This window comes from Paralichthys olivaceus, chromosome 3 (assembly GCF_024713975.1).
Source record: "Paralichthys olivaceus isolate ysfri-2021 chromosome 3, ASM2471397v2, whole genome shotgun sequence".
Lineage (NCBI taxonomy): Eukaryota > Metazoa > Chordata > Actinopteri > Pleuronectiformes > Paralichthyidae > Paralichthys > Paralichthys olivaceus.
Genome location: NC_091095.1, coordinates 24,955,306 through 24,967,466, shown reverse-complemented (window position 1 = coordinate 24,967,466; position 12,161 = coordinate 24,955,306). Strand labels below are relative to the sequence as shown.

Sequence of the window (12,161 nt, the reverse complement as noted above, 5' to 3'; positions counted from 1 at the left end):
CCCTACAGCCTCGACCAAGAACAGCCAGTAGCTGCTGGTCAGAGGACATGAGGGATCTGGGAGTACTCAGAGAAGCATCAGGGCAGCAGGTCATTTAACACTTTAAGGACGAATAAAATAACCTTACAAATATTCAGTATGAAAATCAAATTACCAGATTCTCATATTTGACCTGTTTTTTCATAATTTAACTTTCAGAGCCGAGAAGGTCATGTATTCATCAAATTCAGGCTTTCATCAGTTTAAAGCTAAGACTGAGCCCAACAACTTGAAAGAACATCATAGGAAATTAATTGGACAGTGTCTCTCCAAGGACATGATGCCTTTGTGTTCATGAATGTTATTCACAGCACTAATTTTTATGAGGAAGGTGAATATTCAATTTAGCTGGCAAAACTCTCTTCCTTTGTTCAACAGGGAAGAAAGATAAGGCGATGCTTTGGCAAGATGTTTAAATCCAGATTAGACTATGATGCTGCATTTACCAGGTTTAGGATTGAAGTGACACGTGACATGTATAAGGAAATAACATTGGGTTGCATCTGAATTATCAAAGAATGAAAAGGTTTTTCAAAGAGGACTTGGAAGAATCTGAAAAAGAGACATGGATAAATAATAAATCTGAAGAATATTTAACTTGATCTCAAACTATTCTCAGTGACAGTGTGATGACAGAGGTCTTCAATATTCATTCTGTAAAAACTCCTTCATACAGCACTTAAATAAAATGTTCAGTGGAACCTAGTAATGCTACTTTACCTATAAAGATGAGTCGGACTCCAAAGTTGGAAGGATCATCTACTCTATGAAAAGCGCCAGAGCTGAGGGAAACATAGTTGATTCACAGCTTTCTTTTTATAAAGCAGCTAAAACAAGACCAGGTCAAAACAAAATACACTATAAGTCTGGGCATTGTTTGGTCAATGTGCAAAATTGGAGACTGGTGTGGAACCGCAATTTGCATATCCATGACATCATGGCATCATATTTGCATTTTGCATGGTGTCAGCTCCTCACGTGTGCAGTATTTTAATACTCATTTACATCTGTGTTTTCAGGCAACACAACAAGAAATAATGAAATAGTGACTGAATTAGGAGCGTTTCGACAACATGTGCACCAGCAGTCACTTCTAAGACATTTCCAAGCTGCTGCTCTGTGCAGATAAAATCAGATACATTTACATGCAGGGTGCTCACTCAGAGAGAAAGATAGACGTTTTCTTATTGCATCTGTCACACATCCAAAATAAATTCACAATGGAAGCTTGGGAGATTTGCAACAGTTCAAAAAGAGTTTGGAACTTGAGTTTGGCTTCAGTTTTAGTTCTGAGCATAAGACCGGAGCAGATATATACACTGCAGGAGCTGATTAGTGGCTGGGTCACAGTTGTGCAGCTGAACTGGCAGCAGGAGGGATGACACACACACACACACACACACACACACACACACACACACACACACACACACACACACACACACACACACACACACACACACACACAGACTGAGACACTAACAAGAAGCACAAGGCAGAGAGGTGGGACAGAAATACTATAGGAGTGGAAGAAACCAGAGCAGCTACGTGTTATTACATGTGAACAAATGTTTTGTTTTACCAGCAGTGGTTTGCTGACTTCATGATGCTCTATTATATCTATTATTAATATACTATATCTATTGTTCTTCTCAATAATGGGAGAAAAAGTCATAAATGGTCCAGCTTGATCAACAAGTGGGCAAAGTGGGCAACTGTCCAAGAGCCCTACGAGCCCCAACTTCATGTGACCTTATCTCTTATAAAAATCTTGTCTGGTATGTTTTTTTTGCTGGAAGTGTGTGTGTGTGTGTGTGTGTGTGTGTGTGTGTGTGTGTGTGTGTGTGTGTAGCAAAGAATGAACATGTCAGCCAGCATAATATTGATGTGCTTATAATTGTTTCTGGACAACAATGAAGCTCTTTAGATCAGAACTATCCAGCTTTGGCTACACGCACAATATCAAACCTCAATTCATTGTTGGATTTGGTCTGTTCATGAGAATTTCTGTGTTAGAAATATTTAGAATATGTAAAGCCTTATCCCTTAATTGTTTTAGATTACAAAGCAAAAAAAAAAAGAAGCAAACTTACAGACTGCAACTCCAGGGCTAAGGAGCACTATGTTATAGTTGGATCCTTGCTTCGTGGTAAAATGATCATTTTGAATCTTCTATGGGCACTTTACTTTATTTTGGAAACTTTCAGGGTATGATACTGACACACTGTTCAGAGAGAATGAGCTGTGGAGTCAGGTTTCCTTTAGTGTTTGGCTAATTTTATCTGGTGTTCTGACAGTACATGCTGATGTCAAGGATTTTACATCTCAACTTAAGCCTCAGTGCCTGCTGCATCTCACAGCATCTCTGTCCCACTGTCTGTCCAGATGAGCGCTGTGGGCATCACAGAGAACGTCAAAGGAGACAGCAAGAAGTTTGAGGTGTGGTACAACGGCAGAGAGGAGGTTTACATCATCCAGGTATGATATATATACAGTTTATATTTAACCAATACCTTCCAAACTTCACTTTTTATAACTTTTCAACTTTTGTACCTGAAGTTTCTTTCCATTGCAAGTGTCTGTTAAGCCCAGTCACAGATCGGACTCCAGCACGAGAACTTTGATGTTTGCATGTATCTGGATCGTATTTGTACATGTCAAAGTTATTTAATACTACATATTAAACCAGCAAACCATCAAACATTTCACCTTCAGAATTCTCAAACTGATTCATTTAAGTAACTGTTTGAGGCTAAAAGAGGTATTTCACAGTACAACAGTCCAAAACATGAAAAGTGATTGCATTGTATTGCAGAACTTTGTTCTACTTCTCGACCTAAGTAATCAGATGTCTGGAATCCTAGGAGGTCGATATAAACTAGCGCCACATCGACCTGCTACACCTGCTTACACAGTGATGGATCAATAACAACAATCTAATAAAGCCATATATAATAATGTCCTAATGTTTGATAACTTAAAGGTCCAGTGTGTAAGATTTAGGTCAAAGGGATCTATTGGCAGAAATTTAATGTAGAATAATCCTCATGATGTTTTCAATAGTTGTTCTTTTGTTACCCTTATATTTTTTAAATACTTTATATTTAGAGGTGGTCCTCTCTACGGAGGCCACCATGTTTTTTACATTAGTCCAGACTGGTCAACACCTTTTGAGTTTTTATGACAACTGAAGCTACCACAGGTTCTTTTTCATGTTTGGAAGGAGAGGGTGAGATGAGGGGTGTTCAGCTGCAACATGCAACTTCAACACTAGATATCACTAAATTCGACACACTGTACCTTTTAGTTCATTTCACTGATGTTGTCTCATGTTGTGTCTGTGTAAGAAAAGATTTATTTTACAGAAATAGATACACCTGAAAAAAACTTAATTTAACACTGGGTGATACACTAATGATAAATTAAGATTAATATTTGAGTGAAAGTTTTTTTTTTCCAGTGAATTCATATTTTGATGGCTAAGAACCACTGAATTGTTTCATTAATGTTAAATTCTGTTCATAAATGATTGTTAGGAGGCTTCAAGTGTTGTTTTCCATGATCCTCCTCTTGGGGACAGTGTTGCACCTCACACATTTCCCCACTAAAAAGTTTCTCACTCAAAATAACACAGGGGTGCTTTTGTTATGCAAGATACTTGATTTGTGTGTGTTTGTGTGTATGTGTGTGTGTGTGTGTGTGTGTGTGTTCTTTTGCATGGTATGTATATTATTCCCCAGGCTCCTTCCATGGATGTTAAAAATATGTGGGTGTCAGAGATTCGCAAAGTTCTCACAGGCCAGCTGGAGGCATGCAGAGGTATGTACGCACGCACACACACACACACACACACACACACACACACACACACACACACACACACACACACGCACACACACAGCATACACACAGGCTTTTTCACAACACTGTCTGTGAACTGCAGACAGAAAAGATGGTTTTTTTAGCATTTTTATTGTCACAGAGACTAAAATCCATCAATCTTCAATTAAGAAGATTCAGGGCCCTTTTATTATTGAAGAAAATAAATATCTCTGATTTTACTTCTTTTTTTAAAATTTGGATTTAGGGATCGATCACTCACTTTATTAGTTTGACAGAACAATCAAGTCACTTCAGAATTGCAAGTTTAGGGTAAAGACTAATCAATTTTGTGGACATTTCTTTCTGTTTCAAATGAGTTGCATGTAAATGTAATTTCTAGCCGACAGTGCTTGAGATGACCTGTGTAGTGGTCTATTGGTTTTGGGTCACAGAGGACTATGTTGCCTACAAATAAACTGTGAATGGACTAATTGAAATCAGTACATTACTAAAACCTTCAACTAATATTCTGCTAGAAAAAGTAGTTTTTCCAGCATATCTGCAATTTAACTGTTTTTTTTACAATGAAAGGTTCCCAATGGTTCAGGTTTTATAGCTCCTTTAAATCTGTGCTGTAAAATGATTTAATTTCAAGTACATTCAGTATTGCTTCAATTCAAACAAGAGACAGATTAACAAAAGATCGCTCAAGATGATATCCATATTGTCAGTCACGCCTCAAAAGCACATGAAAACACTTTTTTCAAACTGGATGAAATCACCATGAGAAACTTTAGAACACTCCTCCAGAGCCACACAGGACATATTGCTTTAATATACTTTGTTATGTTACATATATGTTTTTCTAAGGCTCCGGACTAAAAATTGATAAACACATGTAAAATCAGTGGAGTGCTCCTTACCATGATAATCATTAAGTTATCAATTGTTCAAGTCATTTATTAAGAAATAGTGCATTCAATGTTCTGCAGTTCCCAGACGTGAAGATCATCGACGGTTTTCTGTTTGATATCAATTCAAACATATGTCTGGGTTTTCTTCTGCTAGACAACAGAGACAAACAGAGACAAACAGGAACAAACAGGGACAAACAGAGACAAACAGGAACAAACAGGGACAAACAGGGACAAACAGGGACAAACAGGGACAAACAGGGACAAACAGAGACAAACAGGGACAAACAGGGACAAACAGGGACAAACAGAGACAAACAGGGACAGTATTTTCTGACATTTTGTAGATGACAATAACAATAATAAATCAATGGTGAAGATAAGTGTTAATAATAGTGAAAGCACAAATACAGTAATGTAAAAATATACTGTACATCCACTTTCAGACACATCAACTCACTCCCGGGTCTCTCTGTGTGTCCACTGCTCTTCTGTAACCCTCTCTCTCCGTGTGTCTTTTTGGTCCTCTTTCTGCCTTTCGTCCACAGTTCCACTCTGTGGTCCTGACTGACACAAACCCCCCCCTCTGCGTGCCACACACTCACCCCGACTGACAGCTCGCCTGTGTGTGTGTGTGTGTGTGTGTGTGTGTGTGTGTGTGTGTGTGTGTGTGTGTGTGTGTGCGCGTTTGAAGGTGTGAACAGACTGATAACACAGCAGTCATGTCGTGAAGCCTGGAGAGCAGAGACTGTGTAAGCTCTGATGGTCCTCTGTGTGTGTGTGTGTGTGTGTGTGTGGGTGTACAACTGTGACTCCATGTAAGGAATGTAGAGAGAATGAAATTGGACTGGGAAAAGAAAGGGAGTGGAACCTGATGGGAAGAGAGGAGAAGAGAGCGGTGAAATGATGGCACAGGGACAAAGAGACTGACAGAGAAAGAGAGAGAGATTTCCAGGGTGGAGATGGGGGCTGAGAGGCAGTGCAGCAGGGAATGAAGAGTTGAACACGAGAAGGGAAGGGTGAGGGTGAGAAAAAATCAGGATGGAGAAAGGGCTAAAAAGGAGCAGAGCAGTTGTTTCAGCTGGGTGTGCTAAAAAAGATTGAGAGAAGCAGAGCCATAGTAACAATGTGATGATGAGACAGAGAAAAGAGTTGGAGCGTCTGATAATGTGTGGTTCCTGTCGCTTTGGGTATTTAGACAAAATCATTTTAAGGTGTTAATTCTGTGTCAAAGAATTAACACACTCATCTCCATGACAACCCAGCAAACTGTAGTGAAGACCATGAGATGTTGAAAAAGTGAAGGATTATGCTTGATCTAAGGTTGAGAACTGGCCACCATATCTATCAGTGGAAATACTGGTGTACTCACCAAAGATAAGCTGAGATATTTGGTGACATCACTACAAAGAAAGGTGGAATCTGATGATCAGCAGCTGAACTGTAACAACGGACACAGACTAGAAAGTGATGCTGGGTACAGCAGGTAATGGATGTTTAGGTTGGTGAGAAAATGACTGACTGCTTGAGATTCTTGGTTGACGGATAAGCTTTATTGCTAAGTTTGTGAGAAGGAGTGGAGCCTGGACCAATTTAATAACACAAAGTTTAAGGAAAACAGGCACAAACCAGATACAGAACAACACCAGCGCATTCTGTGAAAGAGACAGCCCATGATAAGTTCACCAACATAAATCGTTCTGTGGTATAGCTGTGATTTGTATGCTACTCCATAGCAAACTCATGTCTGTGCTAACAATGACTTCCAGATAACAGCCTGTCTCATATGAATATTTTCATTGTGCTGGAGTAGAATCACACATCCCAGAGGCAGACGTCTCAGAATCTGAAGACACATACACACGTTTCTAACCCTAACCTAATTCTAACCATAAACCTTAAACCAAGTCCTAATCCTCTGATAGCCCACTGAAAAAATTAGGCTTAGAGTACAGGAACACACATACATTGTGGTTAGATTCCTCTGTGTTTTGGAGAGTTGTAAACATACCAACATTGTGTATTCTGTTGTGAACAATTGATGATGGATGAATTAACAATAAACACAAGGTTTATTTTGACATTGATCAATGTGTCATACTATGCACGGCCTGTACTTGGTAACCTTGTGTGATGAAGAAATACTAGATAAATAAATCCTGAAGTTACAATCTTCCACTCGATCAAGATCCCATTTTCCTTTCTCTATTATGATGAGCCACCAGTGGCTCGTCATGACAACAGGCGGAACCGACAGGAGGCTGAGCTGAAACAAGATAGTGACACACACTAGGAACATCAATTACAATTTCAAGACAAAATACCCCATTTACTTTAACTCTTCAAGTTTAGGCTTTGTTCATCCAACTTATAGTTTTTAGTTATGTTCACTTTTTATGTTTTACTAACAATGATAACATTCAGCATTTATACTTGCTCCTCATTTGACAATGCTCTGGCAATTTTCAGTTTATAAAGGAGCTTTTTATATGTTTCTTTTTCGTCACGTATTGCGTCAAGTCTTATTTTTTACTTTCACAACAGTTTTCGTTGTATTGCTAGGCTTCTCTTTGTCATTATGCAAAAATATAATTATAACTCCCCGTTTGGTAATATTCCAGGTTCTGATTCGTTGATACAGGTGGGCCCCCGCAGCACAGATGAAGCTGTGCGCTCTTTGCTGTAGTGAACGTGGGTAACACATCACTGCACACACCTCGGTGTGGCCAGCCTTTATAAATAAAACATTGCTAGCCCCATGATGAAACAATATATCCCTTCTGCTGAATACAATATTTGGAGCATATTGAATGGCTCCACGCTGACTCTGCATTTCTGCAGAGGTTTCATTGGTCGCTTGGAACAGGAGTTGTCAAGCCAGATCATTCACACAGCTTGGTATTTCACTTATGTGAGCTATGCATTTGGGCAAGGCAATGCCTCACTGTCTGCATTTATGTTACTAGATTCTTCTCCAGAGATTTCCTGTCACACAGCACAATCCTGTGGCAGGCCACATTTGTTAACGTTGCATTTATGAAGCCTTTTGTTTAGATATGGGTTGGTTTCTGGAGCTGTATCCCCGGTGGCTTTGCTGCTCTGGTGTTTTGTACTTTCTTTATAGAGCCGCAAAGTGATTTCTATCAGGCCAATAAAAGCAGCTTCCAGGGTTGACACTGCAGTTTGGGAGATTTTAAGCAGTGGAAATAACTTGTCATCCTCTAACACACTGCACTAACACACAACTATCTTGTATCCTTCAAGTTGAACACAATACAGATTCAACAGGACTAGACACTAATGAAATAGACAGACACTTAAAAAGCTCAAACACAACCTCTTGTTTAGTTTAGTTGTGTTATGGAGCTGTTTTTTTATGAGTAGGTCCCCATTTTATTCATCTCTCACACACACGTGCATGCACATTCAGCCACTAGTTTCACTGTTCCAAGATGCACAGCAATGCAAACAAAGGCAGGAAAGAAGAAGACTACTAAGTAATAACATTGGATGTGCACAATGGAGGTTTCAAACATTTGAGAAAAAGCAGCTTTGCACATTTTGTGTAAGGAAGGAAATGCTGTCTTCGTGTTTGTTTTTCAGGAAGGACATTCAATTGAAAGTGGTCTCAGAATTCTGATTGCCACTCATGTGTAAGAATACATGTATATATATATATATATATATAGTGGACAATATGCCCTCTTTTAAGGGACAGAATGTGTCAGTGTTAATCTGTATGTGGTCAGTACGTGTCTCCTGTTATGGGAACTGGTTTGTTTTTGTGTGAGTCACTGTGACTGTCGATTATGGATATGTTACATTGTTTATACTTCTAATAACGTACATGATGTTGTACAGTCTGCAGATGCTCTAAGTTATTTACCAGACTACTTTTATCTATCTATCTATCTATCTATCTATCTATCTATCTATCTATCTATCTATCTATGTTCCTTGTCACATCTCATCTTAACTTTGGTTCTTTTAACAATGACTCTGATCTTCCCTTAGCTCTAAGCAAGATATATTCACAGCTTGAACTTCAACCAAGCCTAATCACTGAAGCGGCAGATCATATGAATAACGTCTGTAACAGTCGTGTGGATCATTGTGGAAGTTGCTGAAGAAACATTGTTGTCATTTGATGAACAGTAAAACATAATGTCTCCGTTGTGTTTACAGAGGCCAGCCAGCTCAACATCTATGGAGCCCCCATGAGGTGAGCCGCCAATCTCATTTCACTTACAAACTACAAAATGACATGACGTCTCTCCTCAGCATGCACATTTAATACAGCAGAGAAATTAGAGCAAAAAGTGAAATCACTTACCAAACTGCAGATTTTTGCACATGGTCTGAAAACTAGCACCCTGCTGTCAGATGGTGGGAAATTAAGTTCTCGACATTCTGCCTCATTTGCCCACACCAGTAGGAATGTGCGGAAGCTGGCGCTGAGACAGTCTGATTCATCGAGTCCAGAGTCAGGCTTCAGGAGGAGCAACCCCAGCCCCAACATGAGACAGAAGAGAGGTGAGAGCTCACACACCCATTCTTTTGTCCTGCAAAAGCAAACATCTCATCTCTGATAAAGATTTCAGAGTAAGTTATATTAAGTATACATGGGAAATGCTGTGTGAAGTGTGGGCGGCTGTGGCCCAGGAGGTAGAGCGGGTCATCCACTTACCAGAAGGTTAGTGGAAAGCCAGGTGAGTCAGCACACACACAAACGCACGCAGGCCCACATGCAAACAAATACACAATCACACACACACACACACACACACACACTGGGGAAATAGAGTCACTTGGAGGTCAGACAGCAAGAGGTACCAGTCAGACGTTACATCATCACTGATTTAGAGGGAGAGAGAAGGGAGCTGCATAGAAATTGAGTAAAAGAGCGCAATTAACTGAAGAAGCAAACAGCCAGTATGCTTCCTACCTGCTATATTCATAGTAGAACAGAGGATATGGCTTATTATTGTATTTAGAAACATCTCTCTCACATAGACCTTTGCAAATAAATTCTCATTACATCATACCAGCACCAGAGACATCACACGATTCTAGACTCAACATCGTTAGCAATGAGAGGAAAGTAAAAATATCAAGTAAAAATAGTCTCTGTTATTAACTCAGCTGCAGGGTTTGACCCAAGTAGTGGATTCACTCACATGGTCAAATAAATCCATTTTCTTAAACGTTGGTGAACTGTGAGCATTTCCCCTCATGAACCAGCAGCAGGCTGTGAGGAGAATGCTGAGGTCTGAGGTAACTGAGAGCTGCTGTTTCCAGAGCAGTGGACAATAGAGGTTTACTAGTGAATGTGTTGTGAAACTAAGACTGAGTCGAGGCGACAGCAGTTGTCCTCCACACTTATTATCTCCAGGGATCCACCTGTCTCCTCCATCTTTTTTTTTGTCTTTCCTCATTCTTGCTGGGGTGTCTCTCCAGACAGAGTGTGTCATATGCTGTACAGATTGTAAAACCAATTGAGCCAATAATTTGTCATATTGAGAAGATGGAAATAGAATTTGATGTGACTTTAGATACCCTCGGTGAAATCTGAGAGCCCTTTGTTAAACTCACTGAAGATGTAGTTGATAAAACCTCAGCCACAGAGACATCAGGCGGCTACTCCTCAGTCAGGATCAACAGTTTTAGGGGGTGGGGCTGGATTATATTTGCTTTTACTTAAAAGTCACAGTTGAGAGAAGTTATGCAGGAAATGAGGACTAAAGAGATGAGGAACGGTAAGGTCAAAGGTCAGATATGAACTGGCTTCCACAATCAGAATCACTAGTCTGCCGAACCATGTTGATGTGTGTGAACTGGTCCTCTGATTTAGTCTGACCTGTAAGTCTGGGCCGAGTTAATGTGTCCTGTAAGAACTATCAGACACCACTAGAGGTCCCTGTGGCTAAAGTTTAACCTCACACTGGTTGACGCTTGAATTTCTCTACAGCTCAGATCATGTTTCATTTTATTCCTAACAGTCCAGTCTTTCAGCATATTTGAAGTCATCACTGTTTATGCAACACACTGCAAATAAGAGGTTCATTTATTGCAACCGTACTTTCATCAGTGCAGCAGCATTAGTGGAATCCTGCCTGTGTCGACATCGACACACAGCATATAAACACCTGGATGTTTTTCTTTCCACATGACAAACATCAGCTAACATCAGCAGGCTCTTCCAAGCTGCCGTGCTGCGGTGATAAAATCCTGATTTTACAATGGCAACATCATCTGATGAAGTAAATGAGAACAGCCGGATGTTTGCTGTACTCTTCTACTTTATGCTGCTATACATTTATAACGGGCAGAGAAAGTTAGAAGCAACGGAGAACGCTTATTTATTTATTTATTTATGATGTTATATTCGCACAGCCGTCAATTCTCACTGGTCGATGTATTCCCCAAACACACTCAAACATCAGGCTGGCATTTTACAGCTGGCACACTCTGGAGCTCTGTTTTAGAGCGAGAGAAACTTTCATGGATCTATTTGTCAAAATATATGTGGATCTGTTTCGGTTTGACTGAGTGAAGTTGAAAAACACTGAAGGTGTGGACTGACCTTTAGTCTTTGACTTTGTGTGTTGTTCAAAATAGCTGTAAGTGCCGCAGAACAAACAAAGTGCCTCTATTCTCCTTTTCGTCTCCACTCCATCCCTGCTCAGAAATGGCTTTATACAGTGCACACACACAAACACTTCTCTTCCAATCTCCACGGCTAGTAAAAAGCTCAGGGTTAAGTACGGCTGTTGTTTTTGGTCTCTCCTCTTTAAATGGGTGCATGGCCACTGTTATAAAACCAGCGGTCAAAAGCCATACCTGTCTCCTCGCATCCATTCACACCTCCCACTCTTTTCTCCGTCTGTCGTCCTCTTCTGTCTCTTTCACTTGTAATCTGTTCACCCCTCCTTCAGTCAACCTTCCTGACACCTTGTTTTCATCCACCTGCACGTGTGGTCTCTCTTCTATCAAGCATATAAGAAAAAGTCCCAGAAAACTTTGATATACCAAAAGATGTATCACCAAGGCGATGATTAGTGTTTAAAAGGAGTCAGGGTTGTGCTATGATGTAGCCAGATTAATCTCCTTTTTCCTTCCTCCTGCTTTTTCACCGTCAAGTGATAATGATGATGTCAGTAAAAAGAGCGGTTAGACAGCTGATCCTACTTTGCATGGGCAGAGGACGAACGCTGTCCACAAACCGAAACACACATCTTATAAAGAAATAGTATAAAGACAAAATAATACATATGTGATGTATTACAGCATTGCACTGTTGGTTCATTATGCTCTGTATATACTGAATACAACATATCCTCACTGTCTTCCCTCTGACCCTATACCCTCAGTAGTAGCAGGCTATGG

At 40.1% G+C, this 12,161-nt stretch overlaps 1 protein-coding gene across 15 annotated transcripts in view; it reads left to right on the top strand.

The window, feature by feature from the left end:
* The window catches only part of mcf2l2 (MCF.2 cell line derived transforming sequence-like 2), a 122,518-nt gene that overhangs the window by 85,116 nt on the left and 25,241 nt on the right, over window positions 1-12,161 (top strand). For 9 of the 15 annotated variants that reach the window (XM_069522571.1, XM_069522573.1, XM_069522563.1 and 6 more), the window contains exons 24-27: window positions 2,425-2,517; window positions 3,780-3,858; window positions 8,961-8,997; window positions 9,208-9,308. In XM_069522571.1, the coding sequence (XP_069378672.1) occupies window positions 2,425-2,517; window positions 3,780-3,858; window positions 8,961-8,997; window positions 9,208-9,308 (310 nt within the window). The remainder of the gene's footprint in view (window positions 1-2,424; window positions 2,518-3,779; window positions 3,859-8,960; window positions 8,998-9,207; window positions 9,309-12,161) is intronic. The other 6 variants (XM_020081330.2, XM_069522562.1, XM_069522570.1 and 3 more) reach the window with 1 other exon arrangement.